This window comes from Syngnathus leptorhynchus, chromosome 17 (genome assembly GCF_054491065.1).
Source record: "Syngnathus leptorhynchus isolate UIUO chromosome 17, UIUO_Slep, whole genome shotgun sequence".
Lineage (NCBI taxonomy): Eukaryota > Metazoa > Chordata > Actinopteri > Syngnathiformes > Syngnathidae > Syngnathus > Syngnathus leptorhynchus.
This window is the reverse complement of record NC_141211.1, coordinates 1907977-1930468: the sequence shown is the minus strand read 5'-3', so window position 1 is coordinate 1930468 and position 22492 is coordinate 1907977. Positions and strand designations below refer to the sequence as shown.

Genomic DNA, 22492 nt, shown 5'->3' with positions numbered 1-22492 from the left:
AAGCATGTTTTATTTCAAAATATGACATTTCAATTGTGACTTATGTGATAGCATTTTTTGATTATTAATCAAAAATCTGCATTCCACATAAGATATTTCAAGGGAATGTTTTTCCCCCCATTGTTTTAATCGTAAAATTTGGCTCCATCCATAACAGGTTTTACATCCTTTTACTTGTCTCTTGACAGTGTCAATCAAATAATGTATTGTGCACGTAGGTGTACCTAATAAAATGGGCGGCGTGCGGCTTTTTTTTACATGACCAGTTTTGCAAAAACATCACATCTTGTATACAACCCTGAGTTGTAAGCGGTTGCTCAAATGTCCCCCAGTGACACATATTTCTCCAGCTCCTGTCGTGGCTTGCAGTAGGCAGCGTTTCTCACATTCTTTTTGGACGCGGAGTGTCTGACGTGACGCCATGTTGGGACAGAGAACGTTCCCATCGTGCACTGCTTTCCTAAAGACTAACCAATAAAATAATTTCAAATATCCGATTATGATATAAAGACCAATCTAACACTTTCATTAGTCATTAATTGGAATGACTTATTTATATTGAGGGTGAGGTGAGTGTGATACTCGAGGCGGAAATGGAGATGATATCTTGTCGCAGCGACGCAGGAGTGACGCTGGCGTGAATTCTCTTGCCTCTTATTTCTCCTCTTTCTTCCTCCCCTGTCAGCAGCAGTAGCGAGAGACGAGGGCAGCTCCCCTTTCGTCCCCCGCTACTCGCTCACTTCGCCTCCCTCAGCAGCACGCCCAAACATTCCGCACCATGGCTGCAACGGACGTGGACGTGTTTTCGGTGAGTGAAGCACCACTTCCAGGGTGGTGTCGTCGTCTTCTTTTTCTAGATCCATGGGGGAAAAAAAACAACGGTCGTGATAGTGATTTACGGAGAGTGTTAGCGGGCGTGTGGCTAAGCCTCTCCTCCGCCTTAGGAGCCTCCAATGCGCGGCTGCTATAGGGGCTCAGCCCACCGTACGGTACAAGTGGAAGCAGGTTAATCCAAACAAATGACTCCTCTTTAAAGTGATTTTTTCCCCCCACTCAAATTTCCCCTGTTAGTGTCTTTCCATATTTGCATACCACGTGTGTTGGGTTGGCGTGGGTGTTTGTTAAAGAAATGGATGGAATTCATGACAAATTTCAGCGAGCTAAGCAGGTAAAAGAGTCAATTTTGCATGTGGCTGCAGCTAAAGTGCATCATCACGATGCAAGTTCTTGACTAAAACGTGTCAAAATGCAATGGTATTTGTGCATGTCTCAGTTTGTCTTAAAACAGGAATGTATCTGAAATATTTCATATAGCGTAAATCAACTGCAGTTGCATGACACATTCATGGAAATAATCACGGAATGATAATAGTTGACCAAGTATTGACATTGATATAATGACGTAGCATCTCCATTTTATTCTTGTAATATAGTTTAATCTGAGAACATGAATTCCTACAACTTTATTCTCAAAAGTTTTGAAAGTAACAGTCTGACTTCAACTTTATGATGTCCCCCCCAGTGACATTATTTTTGGAACTTTGCAACTTTAGTTCTGTGATCATTTTTAACTGTGGTACATGAACGTTATGACTTCCTATTCGTTTTTTTATTTCAATAACATTGTCTCGTCTCTGTGTGGCACTAAATAAAGTTTTCAAGTTTTAATGCATGCTTGTGGATGGTAGATTGGAGTGAGTGTTAAGGATAAAGGGATTAAGAGGAAGAAGATCTGGTCTACTCCTTGTTTGTGCAACACACGTCTGTCTTTATAAAAAAGGAACAGGATCAAAAGTAGTGTGTGCTGCTGAGTTTCGAATACACACACATACATGCACAGTATTGCTGACTCTGATTTTGGAGTATGAAATTGGGGCATTGATTATGGGTGGGGAATGCTGAGAATGCAGAGCAGCAGGCCAGCGGTAGCGGCTGCACAGCTGGGGCCCCGACTGACTTCCTGTCTCTTTTCGGGCACAAAGTGAGACCATATTGAACAAACGCGGGGGCACGCGGCTATTGACGAGGCTGTGTCATTGGCACACGTCGGGGAGCTCCGGCGTAACTTTATAGGCCACGCCGGGCGATCGATGCGGCGAATCACCCTGCGACTGTTGTTTTCGCTCATTGATTCGGGTCGAATGCATAACAGCACGTTGCTCATTTAAAGCCCTCCGGTGATGTTTGAATACAAAAACATGTCAAGCTTTCAGAATAATTTGCATCTGAGTTTACCATAACCCTTATCTTGCTCATTTGAAATATCGCTTGAGTGCACGGAGGGTCTTGACCCAGCCACACTCTCCAGCCCCTGAGCATGGTTGTTATATAAGGAAAAGCCCTACAACATAGTGCGCTTAGTGACCCCGAAGACCATTGTGTCTCTGCCCGTTAGGCCCGCATGCAATCTGGAATTCTTGTCATGAACAACCCTGAGCAAGCAGTGGAGTCATGTCATGCCATGCCACGCCACAAGATGCTCGCAACACCTCCTCCGCCTGCTCACCACGTTGTATTTATTCAACGATGAATTCTCAGAGACTTCATTATTGTTGGGGTCAGATGCCATGCGCTGCATGGCGGATGCAGTGTGTCATCAGTGATGTATTATGCTGCGTATAGAGCTAACATGCCACAAGTGCCCGCAGGCCAGTTTGTCAGTCAACGTTGCGCATGAAGAACCACATCGGGCGCTGCGATGCCGTTACGTGAATGAGCTATGTATAGAAAAGGTCAGGGGCGCTGATAATTAGAAGCAGACCTCAAGATAAGGTTGACTAGGAACTTTTAAAAATTCCAAGATGCATTTTTTTTTTTTTTTTAGTTGAAGAAAAATATGTACAAGTTTGGAGGCGTTTGACTTTTGAGGCAGGTTAAAGACCTGTATGTTGGATTCCTTCACTAGTCAGTAGATCATTCAAATATTTGATTTGGCGCTTGGATATGAATGTTTTTTTTCTTCATCATTGAGGACAATTGGAAGACTGCGTGCGCTCGCATATTTTCCCATTCAATCTTTTCCATATGCTTTTTTGGCTTCTGAGCCGTACAATCTCATCTTCCTCAGCCAATCAATCCTGTCTCGTAAAATGCACTATTTTCTGCGTGATTGCCGTTTTTTTTTTCTTTAAGTGCATTGTTTAAGGTGAGCATTGAGAAGTTCAATGAAGCATTTTGCTCATGATGTGTGCGCTTTCATCTGTTCCAGTTAGGCGATAGTGTCTGCAAAGTCTCACTAAGATAAACACGTCTGGTTAAACAATCCCCCCTCACTCATTTATTTTGTCTTTCCTTTGGGCCGCAGATGAGCGAGCAGGCTCGGTGACGACGCGTGAGAATTGGGGAACAGGAAGGGAGGACACTTGAGTCGTTTGGCAGACAAAAATGGTTTGGTGTCCTCCCCATCATTCTCCGTATTGTACGAACTCACAAAGCGCCTAACATCCGGAATGACGTGGACGTTCCTGTCCGTCATCATTCATTAGTAACGCCATATGTGAAGTGATTTGTCCTTGAATGAAAAGAGGGCTTATCAGGTGGCGACTTCATCTCACTCGCTTGAGTTATATCCTGAGGGTCTCTAGACCCCCCCCACCCCCTCAATCCCCATCCGACATCTGCTCTTGACACCCCATGCTGCTCCTGTTGCGGTCCAGTTGGGCTTTATTTTCCACCTTGCTAAGCAGCCACATCAGACTGCTCTGGAGTAAGCCTTGGAAAAGAATTGCGACTTATATAAGGAGGACATTTTTGAGTATCGGAACTGATTTTTAAATTGTGTGTATCTTACTCGCCTAAATGTAAAATGTCCCCCAACAGCCTATGTTGACGTTCCCTGACAAGTCAAAGCAAATCACCCGGGCAACGTTGGAACTTGCAAAATGTTTGCGTGCTTCTGCTTTTGTCACCGTTGGTCATCATCATGTGTTTATTCAACCTCAAATGCTCTCTGGAGCTAAGTCATGCCATTTACACCCTTTTATTGTGCCCTGAAATAAATAATTTAGTTACCACCAACGTAAGCAGTTTATTATCTCGACCAAGTCTGATAAAGGCTAGCCAAAAGGTCTGTCGTGGTTTTACGGAAAACAGGAATGTTTGAAATGAACGGGGCCAATGAAATAAAGCAAAGAAAACCGCACCTAATCAGATGTGCTTGCGCTGGTCAATAAATGACGCCGCAGTGAACTGTATTTGTTGTTTGACCAAACATCAATTTCTATTATTCTCTGCTTATGTTTAATTTTGTTGTTTCTGGTCAACCACACATGATAGAGGCTTTAACCTTTGTCTTGTAATTTCCGCACTAATTCACCGGGAGCCACCTGCGGCCCCTCCCTGCAGCCATTTCCTGTTGTCCATACATTGGCTTGGGAACTCTTCTTTCTCCATGGATGAATGACCTTTGACTGTTCATTCCAGCCAGCACTTCCTCCCATAAACCTTTCGACTGTTGTGCTTCACAACCGTGTACCTTCAGTTCAAGGTTTATGATAAATTTGTATGCAAAGGTTGCCGATGCGGTCACGTCTCGCCGAGTTCTGCTCTCAGGCCCCCGGCCGTGACATCAGCTTTGAAGAATGCAGCCGTTTTGGTGGCTGGGCCAGATGAGCGGCGCTGAGCGAGTCGCAGCTTTCATCTCGAGCTTCTCATCTGTAGCGCTCCCTCTGTGCTTACTTACGGACTGTCTCAAAGTTTCCGTCATAACTTGAACAGCGTACTATGTGATATTTGAGCTCGCTTAAAAATCTTCTGTTTTTTTTGTGTATGTCCCACAGAACGAAGAGAAGCGCAGCCTCAATCTGGGCGGCCATGTTGGATTTGACAGCCTCCCTGACCAACTGGTCAGCAAATCGGTCACACAGGGTTTTTGCTTTAATATACTCTGCGTAGGTAAGTCAATGCGGTTGTACCTTGAAGTGCATCTTTCATTTATGACACAAACATAAAACGAAATTCTCAACCCTCATGCAAAATGCACAAAAAACGCTCGCGGTATTTTGCAACGTAAGCTTATATGCTTCCTGAGAAATGGTGATACGATCACAACCATTTTAAAAGTGTTGGCATTTTTGTTGCACAGTACCATTCGTAACACTTCTCGACTCTCAGCTGTCCGTTCACATTGAGTGACGTTAAAGACCATGTCTGAGTAGTCAGCAGACTTATTGATCCCCTGTGAGCTATTGATTTCTGTGTTGCTCTGTATTACCTCACGTTACTTCCGAACGTCCTCAGGGGAGACGGGCATCGGCAAGTCGACTCTAATGAACACGCTCTTCAACACCATGTTTGAGAACGAGGAGGCCAGCCACTACCAGAATGGCGTCTACCTGCGCCCGCGGACGTACGATTTGCAGGAGAGCAACGTTCACCTCAAACTCACCATTGTGGACACCGTCGGCTTCGGGGACCAGATCAACAAAGATGACAGGTGAGGATCACCGGCAGACCTCGATTCCCAATAGGAAAGAGAAAATCTGGCAGCATATTTGGACATCGACACGTTTTAATTCCTTCACCGACTATTTTGCTTGAACGCTTGCCACGTTAGCTTAATGTTCAGCATTCAGATGAGAAAAGCAGACCTCAAATCAGTGCACGTTCCCGCGCATTTTTCTTTCCCCTTCGGGACTGAAAGTATACAAAGAAAGCGGTAGGGAGGAAGTCTTTACATTTCGCCGAGAGTCCGACTCCTCCGCTAAGAATTGGAACCCGACCAACTAGCGGCATTCTCACGCCCTTTGAACGCCGCCTCGTCTGCAGGCCACATGAAAGTGGCCCGCTGAAGGCCAGACCCCGCCGCGCGCGGCAGATGCACGTCGAAAGGTCAGCGACGGCGCATTCCACAAACAATCATAGAAGCATGTGGGGGGCGGGTAACTAATCGAGTCAAATATTCTATTTGCCCGGAAATAACTGTACAAACTGCCACCTTTATCAACTGTGTTAAATAGTAGGTCATTGCCAAACTCGCACATAAAATGTTCTAGCAAATGTTGCTCAAATTCCAAATCCATTCAACTGTTCCATTATCTTGAGGCAGATTTTCTTTTTGACTTCAGCGCTCGTGATTTGATTAGACTGAGTAACTACCGCCTAATTATACCCACTGCGGTCGCTGGGGTAGCTGTAAGTCCCCTTCAGGGTCTGCGAGAGAGGAATCGGAGGGTAAAACAACACAAGTCTCATACAACACTCAGCCTCAAGTTGAGATGGTGGCAAAAAAGCTGGATCACACGCACACAAGCAACCCTGGTGACAACTTGCATTTCGCACCAGCACAAATGAACCAACGCCTGTTTCTGACTTCCAGTTACAAGCCCATCGTGGACTACATCGACACTCAATTTGAAAACTACCTGCAGGAAGAGCTGAAGATTAAGCGCTCGCTCTTCAACTACCACGACACCAGGATCCACATCTGCCTCTACTTCATCGCCCCAACGGGACACTCGCTCAAGTCCCTGGACTTGGTGACCATGAAGAAACTCGACAGCAAGGTAACCTGGCCAAACCAGTCTTAGTCACCCATTGTTAGCGAGTTCAAGTATCGGTGTGGTACAAACCCGATGCCCTTTCACTAAGAGCGGTGTGGATTTCATCCCCTTAAGCTCTTTGCCTTGGTGTTGGTTTCACTCTTTCACTCAAATAAATACAAGTCAAACTGCAAGCTTCCACTTAGGAAGGTAACAGTTGAGCCAGTTGAAAACCAAATCTCAGAGGAAGTTATAAGCAGCCCCAAAGACAATTTGTTCAGTTGTTATGCAGACTTTTTTTTTCCCCCCAATAAATTTAGTATGTCCCTCGGGAGAGTACTTTTTTTTTTTTTTTTGACGGACCCATTTCAGTAAAAAAATGATTTGGGCATTTAAGATCTTGTGGATCGGGGGAGTTTTGGGAAAGACCTGTAGGTGTCCCTTTTGAATCCATCATGTTTCTTTTATTACAATGATGAATCGAAATGCATCTGTCTCTTGACCACCACAGCCACAGAGAATGCAGCATGGAAAAAAGGAAGCAAGGGGAGGGGGAAAAAAAACAACCTCCTACATAATTCAAGAAACATTATCATGTTTTTCCACACCACCCTTGTTGGAAACTGAAATACAGCACAAAATGGTTACTTAAGCGCATACACGTATAACCTAATGCTGATTTACGCAAGTGGTAGATTTATCCCCGTCTCTCACGAGAGGCAGCATTAATAAATCTCGAAAAAAAGCAAATGGTCCGCTTGTGACCAAAACCGGCTGGCGTACTTCAGCTATTAGCGCATGGCTGCGCTCTTCTGCCAAATGAAGCTATTTAAAACAATGACTCGATTCCGCAGCCAAATTTTGCTTTTAAAGGACTTTTTATTGCGAGAGAGAGAAAAATGCATAGACGTTGGATCTCATCTCATCGGATTGCCAAACGCGAGTGTGTTCTTATTGTTTCTGGCCGAGCGGGTGTCCACAGAGACCCACTCTAACCTCGTCGCACTATTTTCCCCACAATGCCAAAGATAAATATCGTTTCATGTGAAAGCGAGTCGGTGTTGAGTGAACTCGGTCGGCGGGGCCGTGGCACTTTTTCATGCCTGACATTTTCTCTGAAAATAAAGGAGCCATTCATCAAGTGTTTAAGATGAACATATGTTGACCTATGATTACAAAGAAATTTGCTTACGGCCGTCTATCGTCACAAGTTACTGTTGTAACGAAATGACAATTTTGATTCTGCTCTGCTCCCCGGTCATCTTCGGATTAATTCAGATTTAGAAGCAAACTGGGTGAATGGTGTCATAGATGTGCCTCACTTTGTACTACAATTGTAGTACATGGAAATGAATTAAAAACTAAAATACACATTTTTATTGTCGCGTGTTTCCACTGTAACGATTATGTGCTTGAATGGAGACGCTAAGCAGACCCGAATCTCCTGTCAAACCAGGAAGAACAGGGAAAGTGGACCATTAACAGCTTTCCCTTTGTGGTCTGTACAATTTGCTGTCAAAGCAAGACAATGGTGTTTTTTTTCCCTCCCTCATTAGCGCAGTATAAAACTTGCACTTCCCTTCCATCCTGAGCCAAGCGTTCTGCTTGAAAGCAGGAACACGAGATCATCTTTTTGTTTTTCAATGAGCCTATTTTTGTTCTTAAATAACAGGGAGTCTTTTTAAGGGAACCATTTTTCCTCTACTAACCTTCAAGATGGCTCTTTATTGATCGTTTCCGTTTTGTTGTGTCAGGGTGAAGTCGCAGGCGAGTTATTGTTTTTTTTGGTTGAGCCAAATATGCTTGTTTATTTTTGGGGAACCAATGAGTCTTGAGTGTGAGGGTGTGGTTCATGCTACCAAAATCCAGAATGTCTGCTTCCACGCGTTCATCTATTGTCACTACTCCAAACCATTTTTTATTTTTAAAACTGCCATTGTATCACAATAAATAAAGTGTACCAAGGGTTTAAGCACGGCGCCCTGCTGTAAATTAATGATCCGGGGAAATTTGCAGCGCTTGTAATGTGACTCCCGAGAAGCGTCGGCTCTTGTTCCGAGGCGCACTAATGTGCGACTCTGTGGGAAACTCTGTCGCCGTCCCAGTGGGGAGATTTGTTGAGATGAAGCCCAGTTTGTTTTTACAATCAGGATTTGTTTACGTGCGTGTCGTGATGTCTGACTTAGCTTGTTTACTGTGCTTCACTGCACATTGGTTTGTGGCCCTGTGACCAAGGGAAGTAAATGTATGTTCTGTGTAATTCCCCTTTGCAGTTAAGGTTGATGCATGCAAACGTCTTGTCAGAAATGACACTCATCAGATTTTTATTTCTGTGCAGACTTCTTGTGTGTTTACATTTTTTCGCTATCTGTCCCCCTCGCACCACACACACACACAGGTCAGCATTATTCCCATCATCGCCAAAGCTGATACCATCTCCAAGAGCGAACTCCATAAATTCAAAATCAAGATTATGAGCGAGCTGGTGAGCAACGGCGTCCAGATTTATCAATTCCCGACGGATGACGAAGCTGTCAGCGAGATCAACTCCTCCATGAATGTAAGTGTTTGCGAACTTTGAGTCAAATGTATTCTCACATTATCATTTACATAGAAATCTCTCCTTTTTTTTTTTTTCTCTTTTCTTTTTTTTCATAAACATTGCTTGCCTCAGAGTAAAAACACTTGGAAAAACTAGAATGCTGCGCAGCTTGTAAAATTCCCCCTTGGATAAATAAAGCTGCATTTGGTTTGACATCTGGCTCATCCTGGCCTACTTTCCCTCCATCTATTCGCAGCGTGTGACATCACTACCAGTAAACCAAAACCAGGCAGCCAGCGGCCGTCAACTCGCTACCTAATTTTTGGGGTTGCGCGTTAGGCACGGCTAGCATAGCTTTGAATCCAAACGGCGAAACCTCACTGAGCCACATGAAGAACAGAACAGAACTCACATGACCACACGCTTTCTCCTGTGGGCTAAATGAGAAACTCCTGCTGCTGTTCGACAGTCTCTATATTGTTGGCTCTCTTTTTTTTTTGAACCAGTGTATTTCTGAAGTAGACAACATGTGAGTTACGGCTTTGGACTGACATCAACGACTTGTGCTGTGTCTACAGGCTCATCTGCCCTTTGCCGTGGTGGGAAGCGTGGAAGAAGTGAAAGTTGGGAACAAAACAGTGAGGGCCAGGCAGTACCCATGGGGGGTCGTGCAAGGTGAGCGTGCACAAGCACTGTGCAAAGTAATTCAAATTTGAAGAAGAAGAAAAACGAATAAAAAAAACATTCTAGTGCCAAACTAATAGTCAGCATTTTCCTTTTTGTCTGCCTTGACGGAAATGCTCAGTAGCGATATAGACTCCTTCCAGTCTGCTATTAATTTTGCTTTTCCTGTTGTTATGGCGACACTACAACTAAATTTAAAATGTGCTAATTATGGACTCCTGTAGTGCAAATCATTTCAAGAGATGCAAGTGGCGTTCCAAACCACGGCACACAGCAACCACAATAATAAACATGTTAAAGTCGTCAAAGAGGAGTTTTAAAACAGTCTGGGTGGATTGTGACCATTCCGTGTCTCACAAGGTTATCAAAATTGGAAAATGCACTTACAGTAGGAAGGAGAGCGCCTCTGGTGTGAAACGTTGCATATTAACAGAGGGACATTATTATGTGAAGGATATTTTTGCACAACGCCTACAGCTGTGATTTTGACTTCATGCTGAGTGACGGGCTCAACACTCATCGGGGGATGAGCAGCGGAGACATTTTGTGCACATGCCATGATTCTTTAGCTTTCCCTTAGGTTCAAGTAAGCAGTTGAATATGAAATTCAATCTGAAAATATTGGCTATTTGTTTGATTGAGTCATCCGGTTTGCAAAAATGCCTTCATTTTTATTTTTAACGTAGCGAGCAAACATATGACTCAACCCTCATCAAACACATTTCATACAAGGAAAGATGATGTGAATGGAGAGTCTGTGCGATGAGAACAATGTGTGCAAGGCAAATGTCATATAGATGCGTTCTGCTAACCTCCGCAAGAAGCCATGAGAAATATTTCCGGAAGGACTGTTGACTGGCTTTCTTGTTAGTGTATGTGCGTGTTTCCCTTTAAGAATGTTATCTCTGAGCTCCAGATGTTTTCTCAGCTATTTGTTCACCCGTACTTGAGTGTGTTGTATGCAAACGTGGAAACTATTAGGCACTTAGCTGCCATTTTTTTTTTTGTCTGTGAGCAGTCTCTTGCTCTCTCCTGTGTGTTTGCATGCTTCTGTTTGCAGTTTGTGTGTGCGTGCAAGCTTGTGGTCAGCACAAATAGAATGATAGAAATGAAGAGCACAGGGCAGGCCAAGAGAATCGCGTCTGTTTCGGAACTTTGTTTGCTGCTTGAGCACGCCATTCGTGAGGACAAAGTCACCCTCACAGCATCTTGCCAATTAAGCTTAATCCAGTTGTGCTTAAAATAGGTCACAAAACAATTGCTTCGTTATGGTTTGTTCTATTTTGCAACTCATCTGCATTTCTATCCCCATTTTTTTTCTGTGATGTCGAGGATTGGGGAGATTTCAACTCATGACTAATGGATTTTTTTGGGTGTGAATTATAGACAATGTTGTCTTTGCATTCCTTTTGGAGATGGTTTTATGATGGTGGTTTTTTTTTTTGACTGAAATGTAGAGGAAAGGAGGGCCACAGGGTGACAGATGGGCTGTTGGAATGCGATGGAAAATGCAAGCCGGGAGCAAAGGCCTGCCAATAAAACCACAGTGTCATTTCACTTTTGTTGCGCCAAGGTGCTGATTCTCAAATATAGGCACTGAATTTACCCAAATAGTAGCCGGGGGTATTTATTAACTTCATAAAGGCGGAGGCCTTTACTGGCACAAGCTCATTTTTGGAATGATATGAAAAACATGAACTATTCCAATTGAAGACGCGTGGTGCAATAATAAAAGGCTAGTGATAAAATGCAGCATGTCCTTTTTTTTTTTTTCTTCTTCTTCCCCCTTCAAGTGGAGAACGAGAGCCACTGCGACTTCGTCAAGCTGCGGGAGATGCTGATTCGAGTCAACATGGAAGATTTGAGGGAGCAGACGCACGCCCGCCATTACGAGTTGTACCGACGCTGCAAGCTGGAGGAGATGGGCTTCAAAGACACCGACCCAGACAGCCAGCCCTTCAGGTTCTGGAGGGAGAGAGGGGGGGGGGGGGGACCCTTTAAGGCTGTATTTAATTTATTTCTGCCGTGTCATCTTCGCAGTCTGCAGGAGACTTATGAAGCCAAAAGGAAGGAGTTCTTGGGAGACCTGCAGAGGAAAGAGGAAGAAATGCGACAAATGTTTGTCAACAAAGTCAAGGAGACTGAAGCAGAGTTGAAAGAGAAGGAAAGAGAGGTCAGTGGTCATCTTAAACCAGCAAGCAAGCAACGGAGTCACTCAATGACATCATCACCAGTCAAAAGTGATCAATGTGAGCCAACAGTGAGCTCACAATTTTGATAAAGGTTGAAAATAGCTGGAGGCAAAATGATGTGTTCCAATACTTTTGTCCATATAGTCTCCCTCCTCCCCCATTGTACTCACCTTCCTTATGGATTGGCTCGTCTCCTGCAGCTTCACGACAAGTTTGAGCAGCTGAAGCGCATGCACCAGGAGGAGAAGAGGAAAGTGGAGGAGAAGCGGCGGGACCTCGAGGAGGAGATGAACGCCTTCAACAGGAGGAAGGTGGCTGCCGAGACGCTCTCCCTATCCCAGCCGCTCAAGAAAGACAAGGATAAGAAAAAGTAAGCACACTCCCTCTCCTGTCGTTCTTCGTTACCTTCTTTTCTATTTACCCATGAGCATCTCCTCTCTTCATAACCTCACATTAGAATCCCCAAAATGGCCTGTGTGAGTTGACCAGACATTGTAATTTCCATAGAAGGCCTCTTAGGATGTGCAAAGGGAAGCTCTCGCTTCTGTGACCCCGCTTCCTGTCCACTTGCTCTTTCCTTCCTCGCTCTAATTATTAGGAGACGCGCCCGGTCCACTCAAACTTAGCACACGGTGTGGCATGAGCCTTTGCCCATGCGTGCCGCGCTTCTTATCATATGTCCACATCCAACTACCAAACAAGATTTTCTCGTTTGTGATCATAATCATTTTCCAGTGAGCCACCTTGTCAGTTTGTGACCTTTTTTTTTTTTTTTAAATGCGGTGCAGTTTTTCTATTCGTGATGTTTTGGGTGCACAAAGGATGTCATTTGCTTCCAAACATGTCGACTTGATTGTAATTTGAAGTGATGGTGAGCTTTGCAAGCTCATCTGGCTTTAGATCAGCGTCTGTCTAATCTCTAGCGGTTAATAACGGCTGACTATGTGCTAGCATGTGGCTCCCCCTAGTGAGCTTCCATATTTTTTGCACCCATCCTTTTAATGATTTCAATCATTCATTTTGCCCTTTCTTCCTCATCACATTTTATTTCTCCTCCGCAATGTGTTTGTTTTTATTTAATCACATTTTGTTTTTGTTTCATTGTTTTTGTTTATTTTCAGTTAATTTATGGCTGGCGTTTCCCCCTCCCCGCACATGACCACGGATTTGTCCTCCATCACAACAAGAACGACAACACCATTTTTCTTTGAGTTTTGACATTCCATCTTGACATTGTGCACATGGACCAATGATGATGATGATGACGCGGTCAAGCATGGTGAGAGTGTTCACTTTGACAACAATGGCCATCATTCTTTCAGGATTTTCCCTTCTTTGTTATTATTATTATTATTTTGGGACACTTTATATGAATATTTTGTGATTTTTATTTTGTCTTTTTTTTTTTTTTAATCAACACACACACACACCGAAGATTCATACCCACTCATGAACAGTCTGAATCTGTTTGGTACTGCAGCGTAACTAACAATGTAGGGGTGTGTGCTTATTATAATTTTTCTTTTCATATTAGTTCAGTGTATGTGAATATTGTTAGAGCTTACTCGACCTACTATGCAAAAGTGTATTGGGAGTATTGTCTTGGAACAAGTCCATAAGTAATGGAGCTGAAACTTATCGTAAACAGTAGAGGAAGCAAGTAAATACACACACACACAGGAAAACCTCAAAGCCTGAACTTGCCGAAGAACCAGAGCAGCTGTGTTTACTGTCGTTGGAAATAAATGCAAACATTAAACTACCCCCTCCCTCACACAGCCGTCCCACAATGTTGCATATTTTAGTGAGCCAAAGGTGGTGAATTAAAAAAAAAAAATCTATTTCGATTACTAAGCGTCATTTGAAATATGTACGAAACTAAAAACACCAAAACATATTTGACTCTGGAGCTTGTATCTTTATTGTGTTGTACAGACAAAACAAAGATAGAGAGAGTATAGCTGCCTGGGGATGTGAGGAAGAACACCGGTCGCTCCATTGTGAGAACAGTAACCACTTTGTATACAAAAACAACCAGATCAGGAAATTGTGAGACTTCAGTAGAACATCTTTTTGTGTGTGCAAGTAACATAATGAGAGCGCTTTAGCGAAATAAAATAGGACATTTCAATCCCAAAGTAGAAGCATTAACAACAACATGAGTGTTGCGGTTGCTAATCACATGATTTTGGCTGGGGTGCTTAGGAAAATCAACACAAGTGGAAGGAAGAATGAATTAAAATCAGTCGCAGCAGTAAGTTATAAAATTAAAGCTTTTTGGAAAGAAATGGTTGGCATTAGTTAAAGTAAATATGATTAAATAAAAACTTTTAAAAGTCCTTTGAAAAGTGCTACCGTGGCGCTTCATGAACAAACAAAATCAGGATTTAAACTCCCAAAAGGACTCAAATAAAATAAAAACATTCCTCACCTCAAACACATGGCCCCCCCCTCAAGAAATGTTTTCACACAAAGTAAAATCTTTTTGTGGCAAACATAAAACCAAACGTGTTAAAATAAAGTAGAAAATAGGAAATGGACCGCTCTTCAGTCAACCAACAGCTTGCGGCATCATATTCAATTTACATGGAAGTGAAGAAGGACAAACAGTAACTCAATGTGACGTGGAGTCAAAGTTTCAAACGTTATTGCACCGACATTTCTAACGTATACAAAACGATGGGAATTACAGTATGCAAATGTATCGCGGCTTAACTAGGGGGGTGCAGCGGTGGGCACGGCGAGGCGCTCTCCTGCGAGGAATCGAACGGCAACCCGCCTACGCCTCCTCCCTCCACTTTCGAACTAGTTTCTTCACCGTACAAGCGCTTTAAACCGTCATAATACTCATCCGAGTCCCGGAACCGGTCCGCGGATGGCCTCTTCTTGCTCCTCCGTCGGAGGCGGCGCGAGGGAGGGCGGACTTTGTCCTCGTGGATGTGGGCGCTGTCAAAGATATAGACCGCGTTGTCGGGCAGGGCGAACTCCAGGCTGCGGAGATGCTCGTCCACCATTTCCTTGCAGTGGATGAACTCGACGCTGTCTACCTTGATGGAAAGAATTCATAATGAATGTCTTGAGCAAAGCAGGCTGGTGTCAAGGTGACTATTATAAACACCAAGCATTTTGTTTTTTGACCGCATCATTTCATCCATGTAAAATCTCCATTGGAAGTTGCTTTGTTGTTGTTTTTTTTTTTTTTTGTCTTACTTGCGCTTCCTTCAGCAGGTCTGTAAAGACAGAGAACCAGTCAGGTGTGAGCGCCTCCAGCTCCAAGGTGATGATGGCCAAGGCCAACGTGGAACCCTTGAACTGCCAAAGTTGGTGGCAGGCCATACAGTGCTGCACCTGCCTGGTCCACAGCGCCACCTGGAAGCCCGGAGGTCTCTTCTGATGGCCCGTGGACGGAATGAGGTGAGGATGGCCATAGACCAGCAGGGCGTGGAACTGTGAGAGGAAGACGGACATTCAAGCGCATGATGTCATTGTTGTCTCTGTGTAATCATCCTTGACCTTGACCCCCCCACCGAACATCGTCGGTGTGACCGAGCAATCGTAACCTCATCACACCTTCGGTCTCATTCATGCGCTCGTTTGTATTGTATTGTATGTGCCGTGCTTTTCTGTGCTCTGACCGTAGGCGTCACACCCGAGCTGAGTCAGGATATCGAAATACATTCACTGGGGTGGACAAGGATGGTTAAGTTACAAGGGTGTTCATCTCTTTAGGGACTGCGTTGTAATAAGCCATGTTCACTTTGTGCTCTCAAGTGGAATTCAAAGGGGTTTGGATTGAAAATCTTGATTATCTTTGTTGAATTCTGCCTTCTCAAGACGGCCCGGAGAGAAAAGCGTCTCACTGTTGTCACGGTAATGTGACAAATTATCCATAGACTGTATTGACAATGCAAAAAATTTAAGGAAAGATATTGTTCGGTCTAAGTTGAGAGTATTTATTTAAATATATTTATTTGAACAGTATATATATATATAAAAAAATATGTCTTTATTTTTGATTATTATTTTTTCAATTGTTATATTACGTCTCTTTATATTGAAGTCTTTGTAATAACTAAAGGAAACTGTTGAGGAATGACCTCATTGATATAATGCCACTTTTCCACTGCACAGTTCTATCTTGCTACGCTTGTTTTTTTCCACTTCAACTCTGGATGAGACTAACTAACAACAAATTTCCATCTTCAAATAGATAGAAACTTGAGCAACAACAGGGTAATCTAATGGCGCCCTGTGTGTTTGTTTTAGTCACTCCTAGTTGTATTATACTTGACCGACCAGCAGTGGTAGTTCCTCTTTTGCTATGGAGAAAACAAATGAACAAAGCAGAGCACAGTAGATATCATGCAGTGGTAAAGAGGCATTATTTTCATCTAGGATGGGTAAAGAGTTATTTGTTTTGGTGGGGTTGTGGCTTTAAGAAATTCCCAACTGCACTGTCTTGATTCTCGTGGAGGAAATGTAGGTTAAGGAGATTAACAACTCTTGAGGATGCACGGCGGCGAGATTAGCCAAATCGCTTCAAGTGGGTGAATCTATTTAAACGATCACTGTCTGAGGTTACAGGATGCGTGTGAAAATATATATGGTCGGGATCCAAAAGAGGAAAAAAATAAAATAACAAATCTTACAATGTGAATGAAGTCGACGGGTGTGGATGTGTACAAGTCCCAGTGCAGCTTGTCCAAAATGATGCGCTCCATCCGAACAATCTCCGCTGTGGAAAAGCTGCAGCCGCTCTGCGCAACCAAGTCGCCGACCGAACCTATGACCTGTTTTCCAACGCAAATTAAAGTGTTGTTTGGAAGTAGCGTCAAAGTGTGTGTGTGCTTTTTTTAAGCGTCCCATTACCTCGTCTTCCTCGTTAATTTTGGCAGCCAGGACCAGTGAGGTAAAAGCGATACATTTTAAGTATTTGGGCTGTGCCTACAAGCAAAGTAAACACAATTAGTACCTTTAATCTGTGATCTATTTGTTTTGATAATAATAATTGAGTCATTCATGTACCTTGACGGTGGAGAGCATCCTGTTGAGGACGCACACGCCCAACGCAAAGGTCTCTGGGCAGAAGTGGAAGCGTCTGTTCATGTCTCCCAGCCACACGATCATGTCTTGGTGTTGGGACAACGAGATGTCAGCACCCTTAGAAGATGAAAGGTTGGAAAAAGTTTTCAGCTTCAGTTTGACATTAAGTCTTATAGTAGTCTTCATCTTTCGGATCAGGTGCCAGACACACCTGGATGAAACCGTCCTTGAAGACGGGGGCCTTCCAGAGACGCGCTTCTCGCACCAGCGCCGCCTCCAGCAGGCCGAGCAGGCGGCGATTCTCTGAGACGCCTGGACCCTTCATGGCCAGCAGCGCGCGAGCCACAATACAGCCGAGGCCCACGCACCTGATGGGGGTAAAAAGTCAAATCAAAAAACAAATCTTGTATCAGTAGCAAATCTGCACCTTCTGCTTTTTGTTGACACCTCAAGTTATGTAAAGAAAGCTGACCCCGTTAAATCGGGTGATACTTCAGCCGCAACAGTCTTTACTTGGAACCAAAACAAAGGTACATAGCGGTTTACTTTGTTTCATGTATTTTTTTAAATTTACATGTATTTATATTGTTTTTTATACAAATATTTACTCTTAATTGTGACTTTTCTGTGTGTCTACTGTACTTCTATGATCCTAAAACAGTACAACTACTTTTCTATTAACTGGATCTTTGGTGCCCTCTTGTGGTCATGTAGAAAAAGCACCAAAAACGCAAGTAGGTAAATACTGCGACCCTGTTCCACAGTTACAAAATAGGCAGTGGAGTTTTCTCAGTTCAAGCACTAAATATTTGCCATTTTTCACCAAAGTTACAAAAGTCATTTAGAGTGTGTATCTAATACTATAAACACGCATCAAATATGATCGTGGCTTATAATTCACGGTAGAAAAAGCAAAAACGTTGACGTAACTGCGGGAAAATGCAACATTTTGCAACGCAGACGATGAACAATCAATGCAAACAGAAGCAAAGCAAGACGAAAAAAAGGAGTCGATTGTTGTGTTTACAGTGTGTGTGAAAAGGCGAGAAACAATCGAGGCGGGACGGACTGGACGACTAACTGCAGCTGTTATGCACTTCTGCACGTACACAACAATGCACACAAATACTGCTACTTTTCCGCACCTTACGACAGTCTTACCTCTTCTAGATGAAATACACTATATCTCCTCGATGGCGGGTGCATTTATACGCCTTTTTTTTCTTCCAAATTAATCCATTGTTAAAAAAATTAAGAAACCCGAGGCGGAATTCTGCAAAGAAAGGCGATGCTAGGAAGTAAATATCGTGCGTAATTCGCGGTGAGCAGCCACATTCTATGCTTTATCATCCATTCGCTTGAGAAAGATAACAGAACGAAACAACGCAAAGAGGCAGCTGCAAGAAAACAAGCGCACAAACAAGACCGGAAGAAGAAGGGGAAAAAAAGCCAAGGGATTGAGAGCAGGCTGTGTTTTGAACACCGGAGCTCCGCCCCCGTGAAGTATGTTAGTAGGTCACACATCCGGGACTTTGGAGCGCAAAATGGGGGAAAAAACACTCAAAATTGATTATTTTTTTCTTCCGCTCAACATGCGTTTACGTTTAAGTCAATGAACACACAGACGAAGTTAAACATTAATATGTAACATGTATTGCTTATGTCATTTCAAGGCCGAGACACAGATACGACCTCCCATAAAACTGTAACAGTCATTTACATAACGCGTTGTGCAATATCATGTGATTTCGCAAATGATTGATGGAAACATTTTAGCATAAAGGCAAGACATAAGACCAAATATAAGAAAATAAGTCAATTCTATCAAGGCTGCAAACAAAAACTACTCCAGATGGCCATGCGTCCTCATAACATCAGTAATATGGTTTAATAAAAGATCACAATAATGATCATAATGATCATAATAATCATAATAACAATAATAGACTTAATGAAATGTGTTTTGAGCAGCAATACCTTTTCAGAAGCACTAACCCTAAATTTAACTGTTCCATGAAACTGAATTTAGTTATCCCAATAGTCTATTGTCTTCATTTTTGAAGCATTTTCTTTTGGCTGCACTGCTTCCACGACATATAGACTATGGGCATATTTATTTATTTTTTTCATCCACTCCCATTTCCAGCCTCTCTGTGCCACTGCCATATGTCAAAAGCATCTTCCCAGAGACTTTGGAATTAGTAGTGCTGTCCGATGTAACTTTGTTTTTAACTTAAACTACTATACAAGGAATGGGACTGTTTGACCAGTCAGCTTTACGATTTGCTTCCGAAGGTCCCTTTACAGGCCAGCATTTTTTTTCTGTCTGGTTGATCAGAGCAATTCACGAGCTCCACAACGTCCCCAGTTAATGTGGGAAAGTTACCATGACGACTAGAGGTGGAGCTACGGCCTGGTCTCGGAGTAACCAAAAAAACAACAAAACAGTGAAAGCAATAACAAGCAATAATTGCAATTTGACTCATGAAAGTAACACTTCATCACTAAGCTGTCAAATTACACTTGTCGATTAGTGTTGACAAGAGTGCATGTGGAGCGGGCACATTGCCAAACAACAAATATCCGTCCCCCCACACACACCACCATGTTGTCAACTACATTGATCAATGAAGTGTGTGCCACTTAGCAGAACTTAATGCTTTTTGTAAATCTTCACCCTGCTTAGCTGCCAAACAGCATTGCACTCATTTGAATATAAAAGAGACTCTAATACAGGTTGTAAACCATTTTGAAAAATAAAACGATTAAAAGCACAAGATTACCTAACGTTTATGTATATTAGATTTCATAACTAAGATTAGAGTCTCGTTTTTTTTCTTTCCATACACGTGACCCCGGTGGAAAGCCCCTAGATATATAGAAGTACAATTTGTCTATGAAAACACTTACATATGGAGAGTTTCGGGGGTCTTCTGGCTTCAACTTGCAGATTGCATGAAAACAATTCTACATAAGTATCGATGCTTTTGCACTGGTCTCTTTAACAAGACTTTGCAAAGAGTCAGTGGATGTGCGTCCACCGTGCACCCTGGTAGCCAAAGAATGCTGCAGCACCAATCAACGTCAAGCAACGCTGTGCTGTGCTTTGCTGTGCTGTCAGTAGCACTCGGTGCACTCGGCTGAGCACATTATGGCTCCAAAGTCGCATTGGCAGCCGCCCGTTTTTGATCCTGGTCGGAGATGCGCCATATGCTTTTCTTGCCCCCCTCTCACGGCCTTCATTTTATTCCTGGTCGGTCTACAGGCGTCTGCTGTCCAAACACAATACAACTCGTATCCTATATGAATAAGAACATCTCCATATGGTGCTCTAATGCACCTGGCCTGATGTGTTGGCGTCAACATGTTGCAAAGATTTAACCAAATAGATGAGCTTCAAAACATTTCCGCTAGAGAACGCCATTGACCGGCTCATAGATGTGTAGACAGAAGTTAATTCAACTCACCATAAATAAATCCATACAGGAAGTCACAAAAATATACAGTTAAAATTCAACCCACAAATGCTTCTTGCTTCCAAAAACGTGCATGCTGGATTTATTGAAGAATACAATTTATGCATGGATGCATGGATGGTTAAAGATGTTCCCGACGCAGCACTATTGTGTAGTGTTCCTTTTTAGTCAATAGAGGACAGTATGGCTACACAAAAGGCAGGCCACTCATTTATCAAAAGAGTATAATCATTAAAAACATATATATATATTTAGCATGACCAAGGAATTTGTGGATGATCAATATCTTCCACTTATGTCCGCAAGTCATCTTATTGTTTAAACATTGCATTCATATTTAAGAGGTAAAGAAAGAAAAAAAAATGACATTTTGTCCAGTTACAATACGTGGGTGTATTATTTGCTTTACAATAAATTGCAGTGCAATTCTCAGCAGCATGAGCGAGTGCTTCTTAGAAAGCGCATACGCACATTTCTACTCTGTCCCCTCAGGCAAACAGATATTTGAATGTTTTTCATTAGAACGAGAAAGCTTCTAACGAAATGATTTACTATACCCATACAGTATATTGCTCTTTTTCTTATATGACCATGGTTGCATGCCAAAATGTGTACTGTCATGTTGCCGGAGGCATCACCCCTCACTTGAGAAATATAAAAATAATAATAATAATAATAATACGTGTGCATGAAGTAAAAGGAAAGCCTCGGGGGCATGAAGCTGTGTCAAAGATACGAGCGGCTGGTTTGTTCAGACCACTTTCTAATTAGACTGCGCTGCCACCATAGGTCCTCATCTCAACGGAAAGCCCAACAACACCTGTCCTCCTGCCTGCGAGCTTTTTCTCTCTAATGAGCATGCATGCACGCACACACCGTTTCTACTTTATTTACTTGGGTAGTTTTTTTCTCCCCTCATTGCGAAATCGGGACAGCTTTTTAACAGATGTGAGATCTAACACCCGCCCCTGGCATACTGAGCGCGCACGCACGCACGCATGCACGCACGCACGCATGCACGCACGCACGCACGCACGCACGCACGCACGCATGCACGGACGCACGCATGCACGGACGCATGCACGCAGAGACAAAAAGCTAATTAATGTTTTGAAACCAGTTTACAGGATGCTATCGTGCATCAACATTTGCCTCTTTTCTCATTCCTTCTTTTGTGATGTGCACAATGTGCACACCATACACGTGACCAGCATGGATCCAGTAAACGCGTTTTGATGTAAATCATGCATAATCCAAAACTAGCGTGCAAAGTATTTTTTTTTCCATTCGGGCCACTTATCTTAGTCAATTCTAAATATTATGATATTAAAATTGAATTATTAAGAATGATGTAACTCAAATAAAATTAAAATGTGCATACACATTTGAATATATTTTGAAATTTTATTGAGAAAAAAATTATATATGGGAAAAAAGTTGTTTGACTGCTAGGTGATTCGATTGCTAAACCCTTTGAATTCTCATTTTGCTGCTCTGTAGACCAAATGGTCTCACAAATTGTGTGTTTTGATGCATTCATGCAAGAAATTTGATACATTCTTAGTAAAAACTGAAAACATTTAAAGAATTCTGGACAGGTGGTGTCTGAGGAGTCTTTAAAAGCGCCAACACCAGAACTCGGTTACACTTTTTGCATCTTCAACCAATTGCGCTGCCAGCATCTTCTATGACGTGGATATCAGCATTAAATGACTGCTGCATTACTGTTTAATGGCTCTGAACCAAATAAATCATTTAAGAGGCTCCGCCATCAAAGCCGCAGAACCCTTTGAACCGAGAGTTGGAAGTGTGGAAAATTAACTTCGGAGTAAGGGGTTCGCGATGCTCAGCGGCTCAGATTGGGCGTTTGGCTCCCCCAGGATTACAGAATGTATGCCTTTTCAAATTATGCAATACACTGTCAAGTTATTACAGAGCAGTGATTCAAAATTTGAACACATTACGAGGAAAATGTCTCAAAATCATGACATTGTTGGTTTTGATTTGGGGCCCGACCAAAAATCCTTTATAAGGTCAACGCCGCTGATTAATTTGTGAAAGTGATGTAATTTCCAA

At 42.8% G+C, this 22492-nt stretch overlaps 2 protein-coding genes across 7 annotated transcripts; one reads left to right on the top strand and one right to left on the bottom strand.

Annotated features, from left to right (window-relative positions):
- Positions 1–431: 431 nt before the first annotated feature.
- septin8a (septin 8a) lies at positions 432–16705 on the top strand. 6 transcript variants are annotated; one of them, XM_085935037.1, is made up of 11 exons: positions 432–569; positions 689–808; positions 4779–4893; positions 5239–5434; positions 6317–6503; positions 8878–9039; positions 9600–9696; positions 11499–11667; positions 11746–11954; positions 12042–12267; positions 15126–16704. In XM_085935037.1, the coding sequence occupies exons 2-11, from the start codon at positions 779–781 to the stop codon at positions 15289–15291; spliced, it is 1557 nt and encodes a 518-aa protein (XP_085791163.1). In that variant the 5' UTR covers positions 432–569; positions 689–778; the 3' UTR covers positions 15292–16704. The 6 variants fall into 6 exon arrangements, with proteins under 6 accessions (XP_085791163.1, XP_085791162.1, XP_085791165.1 ...); XM_085935036.1 differs by lacking the exon at positions 432–569 and having other exon boundaries at positions 600–808; XM_085935039.1 differs by lacking the exon at positions 432–569 and having other exon boundaries at positions 605–808; positions 11746–11878; positions 12098–12267; positions 15126–16699.
- On the bottom strand, positions 15386–18384 carry ccni2 (cyclin I family, member 2). The gene is made up of 5 exons (XM_085935043.1): positions 18102–18384; positions 17152–17308; positions 16923–17057; positions 16767–16841; positions 15386–16687 (listed from the first exon to the last, which is right to left on the bottom strand). The coding sequence occupies exons 2-5, from the start codon at positions 17263–17265 to the stop codon at positions 16463–16465; spliced, it is 549 nt and encodes a 182-aa protein (XP_085791169.1). The 5' UTR covers positions 17266–17308; positions 18102–18384; the 3' UTR covers positions 15386–16462.
- Positions 18385–22492: the final 4108 nt, after the last annotated feature.

Excerpts from the sequence above, each read along its gene's own strand:
- septin8a (XM_085935035.1), top strand. The coding sequence starts at position 1,130 with ATGGATGGAATTCATGACAAATTTCAGCGAGCTAAGCAG. Across the intron at positions 9,040-9,599 it reads AGATCAACTCCTCCATGAAT|GCTCATCTGCCCTTTGCCGT; the intron begins GTAAGTGTTTGC and ends CTGTGTCTACAG. Across the intron at positions 9,697-11,498 it reads CCCATGGGGGGTCGTGCAAG|TGGAGAACGAGAGCCACTGC; the intron begins GTGAGCGTGCAC and ends TCCCCCTTCAAG.
- ccni2 (XM_085935043.1), bottom strand. The coding sequence starts at position 17,265 with ATGAAGGGTCCAGGCGTCTCAGAGAATCGCCGCCTGCTCGGCCTGCTG. Across the intron at positions 17,058-17,151 it reads TCAAGGACGGTTTCATCCAG|GGTGCTGACATCTCGTTGTC; the intron begins GTGTGTCTGGCA and ends TCATCTTCTAAG. Across the intron at positions 16,688-16,766 it reads AAATTAACGAGGAAGACGAG|GTCATAGGTTCGGTCGGCGA; the intron begins GTAATGGGACGC and ends GTTGGAAAACAG.